Genomic DNA, 21,214 nt, shown 5'->3' with positions numbered 1-21,214 from the left:
TCTGGCAAATGTAACTACTATCACTCTGCCTTAGGCAGCTGATTCTGGGTATCATAAAAGGGCAGCTAATTTTGTATAATTTAATTTATTACTGTATTCTTGTATTTTCACTGCAAGGGAGGGAACAGACATTGTAGGATTTTCTGTGTCAGGTGTCAAGTAACAAGCAGCTTTGGTTGCTCTGCACCTGGACCTGGGGGGGGGGGGGATACACCATTTGCTGCTCCACCTGAGGTAGGAAAATGCCTTCGCCTGGTTCTGGCTGCTTCCATGTTTCCCTGCTCCCACAAGTGCCATCATGATGAATAAAAACACTGGACAGACAGCAATTCAAGATCTTTCTTTATACACTAACAAAAAGATAGTTAAGGCTTCCACATTTATTTTAATATACAGAAATATCAGAACATATATAAAAAAATAAGTATATGCTGTGTACAATTACAACAAATCTTGTATCAAAATTCTCAAATCATGTGCACATGATAGTTTTCTAAACAACATTACTGAGAATCACACCTGTAATTTTGTCCTTTTTTCTTTCATCCAGGAAAAAACAACTGGCCACAACACTGCTTACTTTAAAGTCTATGCAGGTTGTTGTTTAAAATTCATGGAAAGCATTAATTTAGGAGAAATTCATTATACACCTGGTCAACATTTCCTTTGCTTTGTATATGTTCCGGTGTATGTGTAATTTTGCAGTAATGTTGCAGACCAGGTTAATTTTACCTTCCATTATACTGGAATACATGACAACTCGCCAATATCCTTTGGCTTTTGGTACAAGCTGCAATACGTGCACCAGAGTCATTAATGAACATAAGAAAACAAAAGGACACTGCTTTAGAGCAATTTCTCTCAAACTGAGCACAAACTTTAAGTGTCTTCGAATCTGAGAGTGTCCCCAAAACACTTATCTAGTAATTTCATGAGGACAATCAAATTTTGCAGCATCGCAAGCAGCAACAGAGGATTGTTCGGCAAGGATGCTTCCTTCGGTATTCGAGAGCTCTCCTCACTTCACCTTTAGCTTCTCCAACATATTCTTCAACATTATGAACATTGAGCTCAATAATATCGAAGGTGTCTGCCTGTTCTTCTACCAGCAGGGCTACCTGCAAGAAGAGTTCATGAACTTCCTTGATTCGGGACTCCAGCTTCATCAGCTCTTTGTGCCGGGTCTCTATCTCGTTCAAGGCCGAACGAGCTCCCTTTGCGTCAGACAGAAGGTTCTCAGAGAAAACGTCCCACCTGCCTTGTTCAATGATGTCCTCTATCTGGTTCCCAGACACTTCCTTGCCCATGATCTCTAGCTGCCGTTGGATCCTAATCTTGCAGTTCTCCCGCTGGTTCATCTCTGTCTCGTTGTATTTAAACATGGCCTCCTGAAAAGAATGCATGAGATCAACATAGTGGTCCTTCGCCACACGGGCTATGATTGTGTTTGAGCCATATTTTGTTTCTGCATCTTCACTGAAGTCTCTCAAAACCTGAAGCTTCCTGTGGATTTCTTCTCCACGAGCCTTGATGTCTTTCGCAATCGTGTTTGTGTCACGTTTTATGCTACTGAAGCGGCGCATAGAGGTGAGGAAGCGAGTGTTTTGTTTGCCCAGGCGTCTAATGTCCTCTTTCAGGTGGAGATTGCTCGTTCGGATTGCCTGGATATCTTTGAAAAGACTTGCCAAGGCATAATCTGTTTCAAACAGCAGAGTGTTGTGAGGTAAGAGCGGCTGATTTTCTCCATCATGAGTATGTTGGCTGTAAAGCCTCGATAACTCAAAAAATTCAAAGAGTCGATCTCTCATTTTGGCCTCTAGGGACAGAAATAGGAAAATAAAAATTAGTAGAAATAGCAAGCTTCTCTTAATGATCTAAATAGCTTCGCACACAAGACAGTGTGTTTGATGTTCCAAATATATTTACCGGAGTATCATGAACTTACAAAATATTCTACCTTTCTGACACATTACTGAGTGTTGTAAACTCCATGCCCTTTATATAATTCAGTATACTTGTCTATATTCCATGGCAAGATCAGGAATGACATTTTGCCATGACGATTCCATTACCATTACTATTCAAACAGAAGCACAAACTAAAGTCTTGATTATTGACTAGACTTTGATTCCATTCCATCAATTGATTTAAATGAGACATTTAGTTTGCAGATCCAAAAGTAGCCTTTATAGTTCAATGGGATATTTTGGGGAGGGGGAATCTGTATGGTATCACAATTGCTTTAAAAGGATTCTACAGGAGATAGCTTATGCTGTTTTTAGATAAAGAAATTTAGCCTTTAACAGCTCCTCTTCTTTCTCCTATCCAAAAGTAAATGACATCGTCCTAAACTTTTTTCAAGGCCAGTGTTTAAAGGTGCATACTGCAGATAAGCATAATTAATCCATTTATTTATTTATCTATCACATTTATTAGTCTATTCTAATACAATTATGCTCTAGGTTAATACCTTTTGGCTTCCCTCCAAGGCCTGATGAATTAAAGAATGAATAAATAAGGTACATTTTATCCTTCCAAATATATCAAGGTGGCACCCACGCAACCAATGTTCTCATCAAAACAACCTTGTAAAGTAGCTTGCCCTGGATCACCAGTGAGCTTAATGCCTGGGCAGAGATTGGAAGACAGATTCTCATTATCTAAGTCCGGCACTCTGCCTTGTGCGGCACACTGGCTCTCATGGCAACCAAGCAACAGACTTAAGTAAAATGCTTCCATGTGGCCAGGGTGTGATATCACAGTGGTGATAGTTACAAGCAGCAATATCCATGGGTTGGATCTGGAGTAAGTCATGACAAGAACAGACTCACTGAACCAGAGGCAGACTTTGGTAATAGGGCATTCTGAGCAAGAACAAAAGTTGCCTCCCCATCACCTTCCCCCCTAAATCACAACACTATTGCCCTTCTGACTGGGACCTAACTTTACATAGCTACTCATATAAATATAGGTTGTTGCTGTTGTTGTTGTTTTTGCTCCCATGGCTTGGCACCCTGTGTAGGGGAACCGTGCACACTGCCCTAAATCTGGCACTGCACTGAACCAACAACCTTCATGTCTCTACCATTGTAACATCAGGCCATGACATGGAAGTGGTTTATTCAGATTCTGCTTCAGCAAGATAATTTAATCAGGGTTAACATGTTGGCAAAATGTTCAGTCTTGTCAATCAACCACCAATTTAACCACAGTCAAATATTCCATGAAGCCATGATGCTGATTAAATTACAAGAAGTGGTCCACTGCATACTGCCTTAAACAGCTGTTGTTTAATATTTACTGTTACTTTGCTTTCTATATGTTAGAAAGTTAATTTTTGATACAACCTTTCATAATTAGAGACGGACTCTGGTGTTCCAGCATAAAAGACTGAGTTGAACTGTTCAGTGATTTTTTTTTAAGTGGATATATTCCAAATTACTTGACCAATATTTGACATGTCAGCTGACCAGAGATCACCCCCCCCCACGCAAATTCACAGTTCTAGAACCTTATACTCAGAGCAGTTAAGGTGTGGTAAAATGATCTCTACCTCCAGTAAATTAACCAAGAGGAGCATTCCATATTGGTTAACATGGGATACAGAAAAGCTATTGTACCATAAAATTAATTTTGTTCAGGAATGAAATACTGTTAATTGTCTTAACTTTTAAGCAAACCAAATTACAGCATTAGTGTGTGAAACTGAAAGTGTATTTCATTGTATGCGTAGTTTGAAGACATATCTGATTTAACTAGCAACAAATACGCACATTACAGCAGACCTAGGACTGAGCAGTTGAAGTATCAACAGTATTTGGGAGCTATCCATAAGTCTGTTAGCTGGCAGGTGGGCGATAGCAATGTTGTTATAATTTGAGGCAAAACAAAGAAAGAGAAGAGATTGGCTGAAATGCAAAATCATACCATGTACTTTGACTTCAGCATGATAATTTCACTCTACACTTCTTCTGTGCTTTCCCCATACTCCTCCCTCCCTCCTTCCTGCCTTTTTCCATGTATCATGTAGATTTCTAGATACATGTTCAGACTGAACTATTTTTCTAGGCCACAGAAAGTCAAAGCCATTGCTAATTGTACAGAGATCGCCAACATGGTGCCTTTCAGATGTTTTGGATTACAACTCTCAGCACCCCTGACGATTGGCTGTGATGGGTGAGTTGTAGTCCAGAACGTCTGAAGGGCATCATGTTGGCTATCCCTGAAGAAACAGGCATTCAGGTTACAGGGTGAACATCCAGCCTGTAACTCCTGTCTTCGGCCCCACCAGCACTTTATGCTACATCTACAGTTTCTTCTGTAGGGACGCAGGTGGCGCTATGGGTTAAACCACAGAGCCTAGGACTTGCCGATCAGAAGGTCGTGGTTCGAATCCCCATGACGGGGTGAGCTCCCATTGCTCGGTCCCTGCTCCTGCCAACCTAGCAGTTCAAAAGCACATCAAAAGTGCAAGTAGATAAATAGGTATCGCTCCGGCGGGAAGGTAAACAGTGTTTCCGTGCGCTGCTCTGGTTTGCCAGAAACATTTCCCTACAACCCAACTTAAGTCATATAAATCCTTTATACTGTAGTTCTCCTCCATGCCCTCAATGTAAAGATATTCAAGTGCAGCATAAGACGCACCAGAATGTCTCAGGCCTGCCTTGGCTTTGTTTTCATTGATATTTGAATATTTAGGATGCCTTACACTGATGACAACAGAACTAGTCAGACAGGACTCACAAGCAATTAACAGCTGCTGCCTTAAGACTCGGGGGACTAACTGTTCAAATGATGAGAGTCCTGTTTGACTTGTTGTTTAAGTGCCCCTTCAGGGACAACTCAGAATGCATATCAGCCAGCATTTTTCTAGGTTTCTGTGTGCTGTATAGAAAATCACTCTGGGTCCGGGAAACTACAGATCTTTGCTGTACTGGGAAAGCAAGGTTTAACTTTATCTGCCCTGCTCCATTTCCCCCATCCCTAACTTTTATTTGGTAAAGGAAATAAAATGAGGAAATGATGCAGAGGAAAGAGTTTTACTCCCTCCTCCTCCAGCACCAGGGTCCCAGTCTGAATCTCTTCTTGCTAAGAACATTTGTTTTTAAAGTGTAGGAGATCCTTTTCCTTAGATCTCTCAAGTCACCTCTAGTTTGGCCCCAACTTAGTGTGTTTGGCCCCAACTTAGGAGGCAGAGTAAAATTAGGCCCATGCGTCAAAGAATATTAAATAATAATAATAATAATAATAATAATTTTATTATTTATACCCCGCCCATCTGGCTGGGTTTCCCCAGCCACTCTGGGTGGCTCCCAACAGATTAAAGTAATCAAAGACTGAAGAGAAGATAGCTTAGGTTATTCTCATGATAGCAGAAAACAAAACACAGGTGTTACGCCTAATGAACAACTGAAAATAAAGGTGTCCTACTTCACTATTTTTCGGAAGCTAGAACCAAAGTAGCTCCCAGTAACCCTTAAACATGCACACATTACAATACTGGTGTAATGCAAGTCATAAGACACATCTTATATATTTCCTTGTTAATGACTACTTGACTCATAACAGCTAAGAAGCCAAGTATGCAGGTAAGATTACTAAGCACCAACACTGTATCATACATTCAAAGAGCTCTAATTCTATTATCTAACTTCTCAACCACATTATCCCTACAAGTCACATGCTATCAAGTGACTGTAACCTCATGATTACAACAATCGCATGTACACATAGCATTATGAAATAAAAGCTGTTACCAATCAAAAATTCCCAGAGTGCCTCAGATTCTTGTTGCCTTGTTTATACTGCACATTTTCCATGATGTATATTTGTACGTATTCATGCAACCACCTACAAGACTCTCAAATGCAGATGTCACAAGCAAGGAAAACATGCAGGATTTCAGATGCCATTCCAGTTGATCAAAGGAAGAGAAGTCAAAGGGGTAATTCCAACCTAATGTTTTCATCCAAATAGAATACACTCAAAGACTTTTCCTATGAATGTTGAATCCATGTGGAATTTGGTGACAAATAATGTGTCACAAATTCATTGAACACCGAGGAAGACCCTTTGTGGGGTCAAAAAGTGTTGGGTTGGGATATTTTTTGTTTGTTTGTCAGATCAGATTTTCTGAATATATTATTGTACTGTAGTAATTTTATCCATATCTTTATTGTATGTTAAAACCTTTTGTGGGTTTAAAGTTGCATTTTATTCTTCAGCACATTTTAGTAGATATATATATATATATATATATATGCTTTGCTTTCGTAGATTTTCACGGGTACAGGAATGCAGGTTTTGGTGTCCTCGGGTGTCTTCCCGTGTAAAAGTTGGGGTGTCTAGGCGACGTTTCGACGAGGTCTCACTCGTCATCTTCAGGCTGGTGCTTTCGGCTTCTTGTTACTGGAACAGAGCGGGATCTCAATGTTTGAGTTCCTATAAATACTGTAGAGGGGGTGTGGTGTCTAGCCTCCAATGTTCTGGGCAGAGAGGAAGTTCCCAGGCTAGTGTGCCTTTTCTTCTTTTGTTCCTTAATTACTTGAGAGATACCTTGAGTGATTTCTTGAGTGATATCCTGAGTACCACTTAGGTGGGTCATTAGGTGTGGATTAGTTGCTAAAGTCTTTGTGTCTTGACCTCTTGAACTTTGTGAAGAGTTTTCCTGAGAAGATGGCTGTATTGCACTTAGTTGTGCTTTGGCTTGGCTTCGTGTATAGGGGCGAGCTGTGGTTTTGTGGCTTGTGTCAGCCAGATCTGTGTAGGGATTGCAGGGGACCTAGACCCTCTCCACAGATGAATTACTGACACCATCCAGTAGCCAATCCATGGTGGCACCTCCGGATGCTGCACCCCCCCTGCAATCCCTACACAGATCTGGCTGACACAAGCCACAAAACCACAGCTCGCCCCTATACACGAAGCCAAGCCAAAGCACAACTAAGTGCAATACAGCCATCTTCTCAGGAAAACTCTTCACAAAGTTCAAGAGGTCAAGACACAAAGACTTTAGCAACTAATCCACACCTAATGACCCACCTAAGTGGTACTCAGGATATCACTCAAGAAATCACTCAAGGTATCTCTCAAGTAATTAAGGAACAAAAGAAGAAAAGGCACACTAGCCTGGGAACTTCCTCTCTGCCCAGAACATTGGAGGCTAGACACCACACCCCCTCTACAGTATTTATAGGAACTCAAACATTGAGATCCCGCTCTGTTCCAGTAACAAGAAGCCGAAAGCACCAGCCTGAAGATGACGAGTGAGACCTCGTCGAAACGTCGCCTAGACACCCCAACTTTTACACGGGAAGACACCCGAGGACACCAAAACCTGCATATATATATGCTTTCGTATATATATTTGATCACACCCAATTCTGGGTCTAACTATTTCAAACCATAACCAGCCCAGTCCTCTCCAGGTCTGCCTAGAGGTAAACCCAACTGAGGCTTACTCCCCATCAGACTTATTCCCAGGAAGCTGGTATAGCATTGAAGAAGCCTAAGAGATTTTTCATATAAAATGAATAACACTGCAGCTTCCATTTACAAGAGGTTCAAGCACATTAGATTAATTGGTAAGTGTCCCAGTTCATACGTGGCTCCTAAAAAACCCCTTAAAGGATACACAAGTGTCTACATAAATATCTATAATTACTATAAAACAGAGCTATGCCATGGGTCTATGGAAGACTGTATAGAAAGGGAGCTAACATCCTGCCATCTGAAATACTGTACCAGAAAAACACAGTCTTGGTTCATGGTAAGCTCACCTATAGTTTACTAGGACCTCATGAATGTACTGTCTCCAGAAAGGAGCTCACTGCAACTTTGCTCCTCCCTGATATTTTTTACTCTCGCACATGCTCAGCTAAGCCAAGGTTTGTCTTAGCATGTTGTCTGAACCCAGGTTCATTGTTAAGCTCTATCCTCACTAACCAGAAGCTGTACCCAAGAACAACCATTTGCCTTATGATGATGTGTGAACCAGGACAGTATATTTTTTAATTGCCTCTGCCATAATCAAAGTGTAGAGAACTTGAAAAATCCCACCCTGAAAAAAATAGGGACCCTTTTCAGTATTGGCTGGTGTAGTGAGGTAGAGCTACTCTCATGGACACAGAAAGTGGTGCAGCTTAGCTGGATGACACCAGGGTGGGGCAGGATAGCAGCAAGGTTGGGCACGCTGGTGGCAGCTGTGGGGCATCCCACCCCAGTACCATCCAGGGAAGTTGCAGTGACCCCAGACGTAGCGGGAGTCACCACGGTTTGCCTCACTACACTGTGTGTGCAAAGTACAGGGGCATCCTCTAAAACACCAGTAAGGTGGGATAGAGAAGAGATTGTGAGGAGACACGAAGGAAGTAATGCTTCATTTCCAAATTCAAGTTTTTGTTTCATTTTTAGAATGAGAGCTGTTAACAGTAAATGCAGTAGCAATGGAAACAACAGGTTTGCACAACTGCCTTCAAACTTCTTACTCTTCCAAAGCACACAGGAAATTAGTTACAGGTACTTAGAAATTTACAGGAACAGCTTACTCAAACTTAGTTCTTCTTTAACACTGAGCTGGATACGGTCCATGTTAGTTGAAATGAATGCAATTTAACTCAGCCCTTGCTAACTTTTCATATTGATTTCAATGGAAACCAAGTTTCAGTATTTTAATCTAGATCAGACCTATTGTTTCCCTTCCACAACAAACTGTTTTCTGGATAATAAACAATAAAATTTAAAACAAAAACAAAAAAAAATAAAATAAACAATAAAATTTAAGTTTAAAAGAAATTCTCCCCACCCAAACTTATTTGATTTTGCTTCCCAATTCCTGGATTGAGGAATCATGTTCCTTCAAAAATCAAACACACTCTAAAAATAGAGAGAAGTCTAAGGTAATAGATCAGTTATGATTTTAAAATTAAAATGGAGCTATCTTAAATCTGCAATTTAAGTACTCATCACCTATTTGAGATTGATCTTAATTAATTGATAAGCATTCTATTTAGCCATTTAGGCCCTAGGAGAATAAAGTGAAAGGGAAAAGTAAGGAAGAGAATCCAGTTTTTTTAAAAATGGGGAAGAAATGAAAATTTCCTCAAATAGCTTTTCATATCTGAATTATATTGATTCTCCCTATATAAAAGGTTCAGGTAAAGTAATATCATCATGCTACAATACATACTTCTAATTACTGGATTCTAACTAGATCCAATTCAGTGTAATTAGAACCCAGTATTAAAATAGATTATATTTGTTTGCTTCTTTTTGGATTTCCCTGATGTTATAAAGAAATGATGAACAAGGGTTTTCTAATCACTAATACCAGCAGTTGTCAACATTGATGAGCCCATGCTTTTCTCACCTCTCCCCTGTGACACTTCCTTTTGACAGACAGAAAGTGAGGCAGTGTGTGTGTGTGTGTGTGTGTGTGTGCGCGCGCACACACACACACACACACACACACACTTTGCTTTTTCATGGGCTCTGCCCCAAAGTTTGATTCAGAAAGCAGAAGTGAAACAGATCCTCTGGAATGCAAATCATTTTACGTGGTTTTTTCAAAGTCACAGGTCCAGAAACATTGGCCCACAACACAGATTCTCATGTATGTTTGTGATTTTTACATAGAATAATAGTAAAACCACAAAGCACAGGACACATTTGTGAACACAGAGGTGACCTATAATTTGATGTCAATTCTGAGGGGATCCCTTGTAAAAATTATAAGGATCTGTGCCTCAGATCAGGTCCATAATTGTTAAAGTCAATGAAAACAGATATATGATCTTTGAGTTGATGGTTTTGTTTGTGTGTGGGGGGGGTGGTGATGTGTGAAGAAATACAACATTTCAAGAGAATCCATTTTACTGCTTCCAGCCTTCTCTCTCTCCTCAAACCCCATCATTCTCTCTCTCTCTCTCTCTCTCTCTCTCTCCTCCTATGGCACCCCGTTTTCTCACCCCACCCCCTTCCCTCTATTCCCCACCTTTCCCTGATCACTCCCCTCCCCTCCTCTTGGTTGCTTTGCTTTCTGTTCAGCTGAGCCCTGAAAGGTACATACTGTAGAACTTAAAGAAGTGGGAAAGAGTGTCGCTGTTCTAACTTCCTCCTTTTTAAGGGGGTTTGGTAAGCATCCTGGCTTGACAGTGGACATGTGATGAAGCATCCTGGCAATCTCATGGTGAATAGTGAGGGGGGGGGGGAGCTCAGAAGCTTTGCAGGCACCGCGGGCCACCATGTTGACTACCCCAGCTTCACACATGTATAGATAGCCAGCTCTTCCTTGACAGCCAGTTTAAGACGATGTAATTTAATATGCCCCCAAATAACTATGTTATGAAGCATGCAGATGTCATTAATAACAAGAAGAGGAGGATGAGGATTGTAATAATAAACTAAAAAGCTAACACAGGTTTTTTTTCCAACCAAATGCTACTCGGGTTCACATCCACTTAAACAATCAGACCCTTAGTTCGATACGAGGTGAACAAAACGTTATGGAAGTCTGGCAGAACATTTCCCTCGGCGCCCCTTAACTGACAAACTCCTAAGTAAGTGTGGATAATATTGCTGCCTTCATTTCATGATCACTACAGACCGTCCACTTTTAACTCAGGGAAGGAAGCCTGGCAAAGCCGAAGCCTCAGAAAGTTTCCTCAGCAATAAGCCCACTTTGCGTTCAGTGTGTGAGCAGGTTGGAGGGGGGCTGTAATCTTGCGCACCCTTACTATGCGCATGGTGCAAAGCTTGACAGTCAAGGCAATGGGCACAAACCACTTCCAGCCGAAGTCACTGGTAACTCACACCAAGTACAGGGGGTCAGGACTGCAACCCAGGACCGCCTGGGTACCCTATATAAGCCACCTTGAAGCAACAGTGGAGAAAAGAAGGCCAAGTTCCCCTAAATCAGACAAATTCTTCTTACAGCTCATCACTAGTTGCCTGATCGCCAAAAAGCGCTTCAGCATCGACGGCAAAAGTTTGTTCCTCCAAGACACCAAAACTTCCCCTCCAGCCCAAGAAACAGAAGTTTCTCCCGGAGCCGGCCACCCCCCCGTGATCGTCCACACAACTCCTTGAAGAAGTTCAGGCTGGACGTAAAAAAGAAAGAGCGAGTCCCACTAACCTAAGACAGGAGGAGGCACAGCTTCTTTTCCTATTTAGATAGATAGATTTGCTGCCTGGCCCCATCACCATTCCCCCCCCAAGGATATTTCCATGCCGTCCTCCAGGGCTATAAGGACCCGAGCACTTACCCGCATGCACTGGGGAAGAGACGAGAGCCTCGCGTCGCGCTGCTGCCCCAAAGACGCCCCAGCCAAAAACACGCCGCCTGGTGCAAGAGCAGGTCAACTTGGCCGGGGGGGGGGAGTTTCCCCCGCCGCTTGACTCGCCCCGCCCCCGGCTCCTCCCGCGCGCTGCCCATTGGTTCCCTTTCCCTCCCCCGCAAGTGATGGGCGACGCGGTGGCGGCGAGTGGATGCCGCGGGTGAGCGATTGGCTGCCGCCTTGTGAAAAGGCACAACTCGAGGCTGCCTGAGAAAGTCGGAAACAATGTTGGGATCGTGTTTCCTCGACGAGGGATGAATCCCCAGTCATTTTCGCCCCAGGCCTCCTGAATCACCGCGGGTAAAAGCGGGGTGCCTTTAAACCACTGTGTGTCAGTCAGCATCGGCCTCGAGACGCCCATCGGACTACCGCTTAGGGCGATTTTGAAAAGAATAGTGATTTAAGTGGCATTAAAGGATGAAAACACACGCACAACTCGCAAATAAGGGAAAGTGGCTCATCATAAATGCCTGGAAGAGTCTGGATGTAAATATGGGGAGGAATGTGATTTTCTTTTCAAATAAAACCTGGATAGGTTTAAAAGGTGTTCCCCGCCCACCCAAACATGAGAACAGACTATATAGTTCATTGGTAGAGCACATAGGTTGCATGCATAAGATCTCATGTTCACCTTCAATACCGCTAAGCAACAGTCGCTGGGCAGCACAGATAGGAGAGTGCCATTGCACATATCTGCTGCCCTGCTTGTGCGTTTCCACAGTGAGAAAAAGATGTTGGATTAGATGGGCTGGCCCTTTGGTCCATTCCAGCGGGTCTTGTCTTACATTCTTAAGAATGGGATCCGGTGATGGGAAAGATCACTGCCTGAAACCCTGGATAATGTCTGCCCGTGAGACTAGACCAGGGAGGGATAGCCATCCTGGTGTCCTCAAGATACTGTTGGACTCCAATTCCCATCAGCCACATCCAGCAAGGCCTGTGGTCAGGGATGATGGGAGCTGCAGTTCAGCAACATCTGGAGGACACCAAATTGGCTTCCCCTGGGCAAGACAAAAAAGTAATAGTCTGGCTTGATATACAGTGGTACCTCGGGTTACAGACGCTTCAGGATACAGACTCCGCTAACCAAGAAATAGTACCTCAGGTTAAGAACTTTGCCTCGGGTTAAGAACAGAAATCGCATGGTGGCAGCGCAGCAGCGGGAGGCCCCATTAGCTAAAGTGGTACCTCAGGTTAAGAACAGTTTCAGGTTAAGAACGGACCTCCAGAATGAATTAAGTTCTTAACCAGAGGTACCACTGTATAAGGCAACTTTTTGTGTTCCTTAGTTCAGATTCAGATCACTGCAGATGGTGACAGCAGCCACGAAATTAAGAGATGCCTGCTTCTTGGGAGGAAAGCAATGACAAACCTAGACAGCATCTTAAAAAGTAGAGACATCACCTTGCCAACAAAGGTCCATATAGTAAAAGCTATGGTTTTCCCAGTAGTGATGTATGGAAGTGAGAGCTGGACCATCAAAAAGGCTGATCGCCGAAGAATTGATGCTTTTGAATTATGGTGCTGGAGGAGACTCTTGAGAGTCCCATGGACTGCAAGAAGATCAAACGTATCCATTCTTAAGGAAATCAGCCCTGAGTGCTCACTAGAAGGACAGATTGTGAAGCTGAGGCTCCAATACTTTGGCCACCTCATGAGAAGAGAAGACTCCCTGGAAAAGACCCTGATGTTGGGGAAGATGGAGGGCACAAGGAGAAGGGGACGACAGAGGACGAGATGGTTGGATAGTGTCTTCGAAGCTACAAACATGAGTCTGACCAAACTGTGGGAGGCAGTGGAAGACAGAAGTGCCTGGCGTGCTCTGGTCCATGGGGTCACGAAGAGTCAGACACGACTAAACGACTAAACAACAACAACAACCAAGTTCAGATTCAACTTGGCATTCCGTTGCCAACAACTCATAAGCACCAAATCCCATGAAAGTTTGGGACTGTGAGGCTGTAGTGTAGAAGATTCTGTTGTTTGTAAAGAAATTACTGGCTTTTATTTTCTCTGATGCCCTACTGGAAGAGTCACATTCCTGCTTATGAAGGAAGCCTGGCTATATCCCTGTGATCAAGGGAACACTCCATCTTTCAGCTGTCCAAAGGCTCTCTAGACATGCTTAGAACCCAGTATCTTTAACCCTCCCTCCCCCACCTTAGGTGAATTGTTGTTATTTTCTTTTCCTGCCATCCCCACACTTGAGTCATAGCATATGATGAGAAGCATAATGATAGCTCATAAAATTATTAAGATTTGGTTGAGACATACTCTTGTTTTCCTTTCATTAGCTTAAGTATTAGAGTTTTGCAGCTGAGGGATGGGCTGTGAACTTTTAAAATGTCATATCTTTCTTCATTGCTTATCCTATGCATGCAGACTCAGACATACAGTCCCACTTAAATCCTGACATACAATTAGTGTGCATAGAATTGCAGCCTTATAGCCCAATGGGACTTATTTCCGAATAAGATCATAAGTTTGTCTGCACACTTCTTCTTCTTCTTCTTCTTCTTCTTCTTCTTCTTCTTCTTCTTCTTCTTCTTCTTCCTGTTGTTGTTGTTGTTGTTGTTGCCCTGCTTTCAGCCAAAATTCTTCCAGAGCGGCTTATGTTACAATAATTTAAAACAAGGCAGACATACATTCTTTTTTTAAAAAGTGATACAAGGAAAAGAGGGTGGGGAGGGAGGAGGGAAAAAGCAAACTCAGGCACCAGTTCTCAACAATAGTGTTGATATAACAACCAGCTGCTGGGGTTGAAACAATTCAGGAACAGGAGGACTTAGGTGAGCTCCATTGAGCAAAGTGGGGCTTACCTCTGAGTAAACATGCATGAAATTGGGTTACAATGTGGTTAGGATCAGGGTTTTCATTTTTAAATCCCCACACAACCCTTTCTTACCCCACAAAAGAACATAACTCAGCAACTAAGAGTCTTTCCAGAAAGCCATTTTTGTTTCACTTTTAAGGGGCTGTAAGTAACCCAGTCTTGTCTATTCTAGGAAGTGTGGGTGGACTTGTGGGTTTTGGGGTTGTTTGTTACAGTTGGTCTAGTGACTGATCTGTCATCATTTGCCTTCTGTGGGAATTCCTTTTTTCTGTTATTGTGCAAACTTTAAAAGAACAAGGCACCCTGTTCTTTAAAGCTCTTTGCTAAACTAATAGGTTATGTTTTGCTGGGTTTTCCTTCTGCTGAACAGCAGGTTCTCAGTTCTTTCAATGAGGTAAAGGGATTCTTTTCCTGGAATGCCCTGGTGGAAGAAAAACACCAGGAGCACCACCAGATCCAGGCTTGCACCAGACATCCAGGGAAAGTCCATGCTCCTAATTCATGAAAATTGGCTTTGTTTTTGAAGCAAACATACATGCTGGGACATTGCTAAATGATGCTTAAAAATTGGGAAGGGACAGTGTGAGAGTGGGGATTGACTGTCTTTCTCTAGAATTAAGGAGTTAATGATGGAGTGCTAGGATGAGGCTGGGGACTTTGCCCTCTTAAAAGTTTTGGATTGAAGTTTCTTAGGGTGCTGGACTTCCATCTTCTTGAGTTCTACACAAGTCAGGAATAGCCAGGCTTATCCTGAAGGAGAGGCCCACCCCATGCCTAGTAAAATCAATGAAGAAACTACATTTTGGATTTCAGGAGACAAAATTGATCTGCTGTACGTCAGGGTGCACAAGGACCCTTCATTCTACAGCCACAAGCTCTAGAATAAAGTTAAGCCTCCAGGATGGAGAACAGACCCTGAGGGAACGTAACCCCTGAGTTTGAATGACTTCAGAAAGCTGGACCACTCCTGTCTTAAAGGCACAAAACCTCCTTTGTGGTTGTGATGATGCATTTCTACATCCAATATATGCCTCCAGCTGCCTTAATCTGCAAATTGTTTTCATCTTATGGGACTGGAAACAGTTTCAAAGCTAAAATAAGCAGGCCTTATAGGGCTCTGTGTTCTCCCTCAGCCAACAGTTATTTGGAGAGCAGGCAGCCGAGCCTCCAGCTCCACATACTTCTCAATATGGAATCAACTATATTTACTAGTGCTGCTAATTTGTATAGGAGTGGAACCAAATTCAATTTATTGTCTCTTCTGAAATTCTGGTCCCGAGACTATCCTAGCTATGTCAGTAGAACTAGTTCATCAGGAATGTCTTTGTCACATGACTCTATTTCATCGAGCACTGTGACATTGTGACTGGCTGTGCACATATTACTGCGTATACATGTGTATACATGTTGGCTGCTCTGTTACTGACCGAGGGCTCATCTCAAGAGACCGGAGCACATTCCTAGCTGATTACATGTTGGGATTATGTTTAAAGATAGACATGTACATCCATGCATTGCTGAACAAAGGCCTTAGGCAATGTGGGATTTGCGTGTCCAGACATTGCTACAGTGCCTAATCAAGATTATTATATTTCATGACACTATAGGCAGGACAGAGGTAGTGGTGGCTTAAACTCATTTCCAAAACCAAACTGAACCATTCTCTGGTAATGGGCAGATGATGTTTCAAGGGAACCTGCAGGAAGTCACACTGTAAGTATGAACTGATCAATTAAGAAATTAGCTACCCAGCTACTGCTGGAGAGAGCATGTAAGAATTCCCATGCTGTGTCATGCTAATGATCCATCGAGGTCAGTCCTCTGAGGTAACAACCATGTGATCATCATTATGTATGACTCCATCCTAACCTCTATTAAAAGTTATTTGGGAAGTGATTTCTCTGAAAGCTGCTGCTGCTGCAAATTTAACTGCATAATCCTTAGCTCCTATCGTGAGAGGTTGTGAATGACTTTTTTCTCACCCTTCACACCCCTCCTGATTTTATACTCCCTTGACTCCACAGTTGTCCTTTTTTTGCCACATCCTTAGTCTTTTTTTCCCTTTAAGGAAGATGAGCCGTTATGATCAATGTCTTGCCTTTCTGTCCCTTTTCCAGACACTATGATGTTGACAGGAAAGATGCAAGGTGGCGAAAAACAAACACAGAGATGAGACAGAACACTAATGGTACACACTCCTCAATTTCCCAAGCGGTGGGACATTTATTTTAGACGAGAGTACAAGCACTGGAGATGGCTAAGGTGCATTTGTAATATTTGGTTTATTTATAAGTATAACAAACAGTAAGTGATGACAAGCAACACGGTTACAGAGCAACAGATCCATCCAAAGGCTCTGCATTCCCTAAGGTGCTTTCAGACAACTCACAGCCTTATGAGTCTGTGCATCAATTTCAACTGCAAACAGCCAAAGATGCTCTTCATCAGAGACAAGCTAGACATGACATGGGAGATCTATGATTAGTTCTCTTGTCCTGACATCTTTTTCCTTGCTGAAAAGCAGCTGTGGAGGTCTGATAAGCTGCAGGGCTGTGGTGCTGGCGGAAAAGCTGCAGGGCTGTGGTGCTGGCGGAGGTCTGATAAGCTGCAGGGCTGTGGTGCAGGGCTGTGGTGCTGGCTGGTGCTGTGGTGCTTCCACTGTCCCACTAATTTAAATTGCCTTCTAAATATTCTTTTAGCCACAGTTAAAGGGAATATGTGCTCACATTGTACCTCTCTCTCTCCCCCTCTCCCTTCCAGCTAATAACAGCTTTGGGTGGATTTAAACTGGAGAAATGGCAGAAGAGCACATTATTGTTTATTGTTTAAAAACATCTCCTCCAGCATAACGGTCCCAATCCAAATGGGACCTTCTGCACCTGCTTTTTAGGTAGAGAAATCAAGACTTTTAAAGCCATGTCCAGTCTGGACCTCAGACACATTCTGCACAGAACTTATCTCAGCCTGCAGGCAAACTGCCCACACCCCCAGCCATTGCAATGATATTTGTGTCAACTCTGATCATGACCTCCCTCTGGAGTGGCAAGACCAAATCAAATGAGAGACCCACTTTGTGTGTGCAATAAGACATTATCAATTAACTATTCAAAGCTCCTGTGTGCTCAAGGTGGCTGCCATTCAGGAAGGTGGCTGCCTGCTGCCCAGGAAGGTGCCTGCATGATTCACTGCATTTTCTGGGAGCTGGTAACTCTGCTACATCTCTGCATTAAGTATGGTTGAATTATTCAGTCCCTCCTGATGCAGAGACACAGCAGAATGACCCAGCCTCAGAGGCATCTGCCTGTTGCGTCTTTGTATGAGTCACTGCTTTGGAGTTACCTCATTCTGGTCAGCCTGTGGAAATAGAGGAAGGCTGCCTTCTGCCAACTAGGTGAAAATATGGTTGCATCAACAGAAGCATATTTTCCTGATCAGATGAAACAAAGATTCTGCTTTTTGCTACTGTGTTTAGTACAGTGTTTAGTTTGAGGAACTGCAGTTTAACAAAGCTGGCATTCATTCAGAGGAGGGTGGTAAAGATAGTGAAAGTTTGAAGGAGTTGAGTATATTTATTTTAGAGCAGGAAAAAAATAAGAGGCAATATAATGGCAATCTTCGAAGTGTTGTCACATAGAAGATGGCACAAATGTGTAGGTAGGACCTGTGCCAGTTGATTAAAAGTACAAGAAAAATGATTTAGATGAAACATTAGGAAGATTTTCCTGATTTTATGAGCTGCTTGATAGTGGGACAGACTTCCTCAGTGGCGAACTCTCATTTCTTGGCATTTTCTAAACAGAGGCTAGAAGGCTACCATTTGGGGATACTGTAGTGGTGAATTTCCACATTGATGGGAGTTAGACTAGAGGAACTCTGAGGTCACTTCCAATGCTATGAATCTATGGCTATCTGTCCATCTGGCTCAGTACTGACTACTCCACCTGGTAGCAACTCTTGAGGAACTCAGACAGAGATCTTCCATTCCACCTGCTGCCTGATCCTTCTAACCAGAGAGGGCAAGGGCTGAACCTATTAACCTGAAGCAATGCACCCCCTTTACCACTAAGCTATGGTTCTCCCCCGCCCTGCATGTGAGTTTACGTAAATATTTGAAGTAGTTTCCTTACTGTTTGCAGTTGCTGGGATGAGAAAAGGAATGCTGGCCATATACCCACTAAATCTCCTAAAGGAATGTGCCCATGCTCTGTCCTACTTTTGAAATTTAGGTCCCATTAAAATAAACAAATCCCACTAAAGTATGGTATACAGCTCTCTCCTAACTGATTTTTTTAAAAATTTCTTATTTTTGTTTCCTTTCAACTAATCCTCTCCCCTTGGTGAGTAATTTCCCCTTTTGAATTTAAATATGACTGAACTAGATTCTGGGCAATTTCCAACCCACACGTATGTCAAGCATAGAACTAACTTATCATCATGCAACCGGACACCCATGCATGGCTAATACAACTTTAAGTGCTTCACTAAATAAATAAATAAATAAATAAATAAATAAATAAATGATGCTCACTAAGGTTTAAACATAAATATATTGACTGCAAGGTCTGCTCCATTAATTAGGATAGAAGGAATGTGTGTTTGTTTGTTCAAAGAACTGCTCACATAGATCTATGTCCACTTTAAGGATTAAGGAGGTTTTCACATACATCAGAGTGGTTGGGATAGATTTGTGTGTTTTTTTAATCATTTGGTTCAACAAGATTTACCTCCTTGCATCAGATCCTGAGTATAATTATGCCTCTTGCTGGTTCCATAACAAGTTCCTGAAGGGTGCAATCATTTTAAAGTTTACAGACATGGCCATCTGGGTTAGTGTCCACAAATGAGCACAGTCTCCAAAAATTCATTTAACCCTTTTAAACTGAGGAGGACCAATACAAAGTTACAGGTGCAACAAGAACTGCTAAAATATAAAATATAAAAAACAAAGGAAGCCAGGCATGTCCATAAGAAAAATTCAAAATCAACATTTGGGCAATACCTAATGGGACTTTTAGTTGAAAATATCTGGAGCAAGCCAGGTTGATGAAACCTGGTTTATGGGACTGGACAAGATTAGCTTTTAGGTTTCCTTCAATCTCTCTGATTTTATGACAGTTAAAGCACCTTGTGCTAAAATCCGATTTATATCTATGGGGCAAGTTGGTCACTATTCATGTAACCCTAACCCTATGATTCCAGTGAGACTGAAGTGTGATGGACTTTATTTGGAGCACAGCCTCTTTTTTTGTCTTCTCCCAATTTGCATTTCCCACTTCCCTCAAAAGGCCCACATCTGCACACAAGCCTTGTGGTTTGTCTTCACCATAATCGGATAGGAGAGCTTTACTTCTGTGTTGACAGCTTTATGTGACACTTCGGCTTGAGCAAAGATGAGAACTGTGGTCAGATCCTGTGCCGTTCTTTGCATTAATTCAGCGTGTGTCACACAAGTGCATCTTTGACATTTGCTGTCTCAATCAGATAGCATTAGCATGTACAAGCTTGCAGAACGTTTGCAATGCTGGATTTACCGAAGCTGTTAAATTACTCAACTTCTGGTTTTCGAAAGCTTCTTCCCCTCCACTTGCTAACATGTTGCATTTCAAGTACCTGGGAGGAAAAAATCTATCAAGACAAGAAAAACTCCAACACAAAACAAGAACCCAGACTGGGAAGCAACAGACTTTTAGCACAGTTGTGCTCTGTACCTGAGGACAATAGGACTCCCTGGCCACATGGTGATGCAGTTAATTTGTTTTAGAATTTGCCCTTCATGGACTTATAGGGGACCTTATTTAGATGGTAATGTACATCACTTCACTCTCACTTCAGATGGTCTTATGGGGATCTCTCTTTAGACAGCATTGTGCATTGCCTCACTTACTTACAAATGTGGTAAGGTGATCTGGCAGTTGTGGTTAATGTCCATTGAGACTGGTAGGACAGGAGGCAGAGAGGCCTACACTAGGTGGACACACAGCCAATGACAGGACTAGCTGTGGAGCTGAGGGCATTCATAGTCCAGCTCCATCAACATATTGGGTTGGCCACCTGGTAGAAAAAGAAAGTTGTGTTTTAAAGTGTGTGGGTGAGAGATATGTTTCAAGCTTCACTTTAGTTGCTTTCCTTCATGCATCTTAAAGATGCAAGTAGATAACAGTAATGCTGAAACCATCCCTCACACATATTAAAATAACATCACTGGGTTATTTCCCTTTGTAAGAGCAATGAATGTATTAAAAAAGATATTATTCATACAGTATCTTTCAGCCATCAACTGATTTATAATCTGTAAACTGTTTCTCTCTAAATGGCTTACGGAAAGTTGGTAGTTCGCAAGCACTCTATTACTTACAATTTTACCAATGAAGAAATTTAGTTACAGGACATCATTGCTGTGATGGTGAATGACATTAGCAAATGCTTTTTCTTGACCTGAGGTCAAACACTTACTTTCAAATCCACAGATTAATTTGCAATATATCATGTGAATAAATTCCTCCCTCTGTTTGGGATTATTCGGTTTCAGTAAACAATATTTTTTCAATAGAATGTCAAACAGTTTTTATATGATAGAAAAATCTTGAGGTTTTGTATCAGAAACAAACACTTCTGAAAGGGATCCAAGAGACAAGTATGCTTTATAAATGATATATATATGATAATTGCATTGCAGCTGTCAATATTATTTGGATCTGGAAGGTAGTATGAGTTAGGCCTTCTATATATGCTGAAACATCATTATCTGGCAGAAAGGTTACAGATTTTCAAAGGAATGTCTGAAGTTTAGAATAGCTTTTAGTCCACTTACAATGCAATACTATACATGCCATCTCAGAAATAAGTCCCATGAGCCTTATGAATTCAAGAGATAAGTGAGCACAGGGTCACAACCTTAATAACTGTGACTCGGGGTAGTGAACCTGCAGCCCTCCAGATGTTGGTACAACTCTTCTTCCCTGACCATTGTTCATGCTGGCTGGGGCTGATGGGAGTTGGAGTCCAACAGCATCTGGAGGGCCACAGGTTCTCCATAGCTGCTTTAACT

General features: G+C 42.2%; 1 protein-coding gene across 1 annotated transcript; it reads right to left on the bottom strand.

The window, feature by feature from the left end:
* Positions 1-329: 329 nt before the first annotated feature.
* STX11 (syntaxin 11) lies at positions 330-11,388 on the bottom strand. The gene is made up of 2 exons (XM_083731790.1): positions 11,262-11,388; positions 330-1,816 (listed from the first exon to the last, which is right to left on the bottom strand). Exon 2 carries the CDS (start codon positions 1,806-1,808, stop codon positions 942-944), a length of 867 nt encoding a protein of 288 aa, XP_083587916.1. The 5' UTR covers positions 1,809-1,816; positions 11,262-11,388; the 3' UTR covers positions 330-941.
* Between the last annotated feature and the right edge of the window lie 9,826 nt (positions 11,389-21,214).

The sequence above is a fragment of the Podarcis gaigeae genome, assembly GCF_964106915.1.
Source record: "Podarcis gaigeae genome assembly, chromosome: 3".
NCBI lineage: Eukaryota > Metazoa > Chordata > Lepidosauria > Squamata > Lacertidae > Podarcis > Podarcis gaigeae.
The sequence above is the reverse complement of the archived record's forward strand: the minus strand, read 5'-3'. Positions and strand labels throughout refer to the sequence as shown.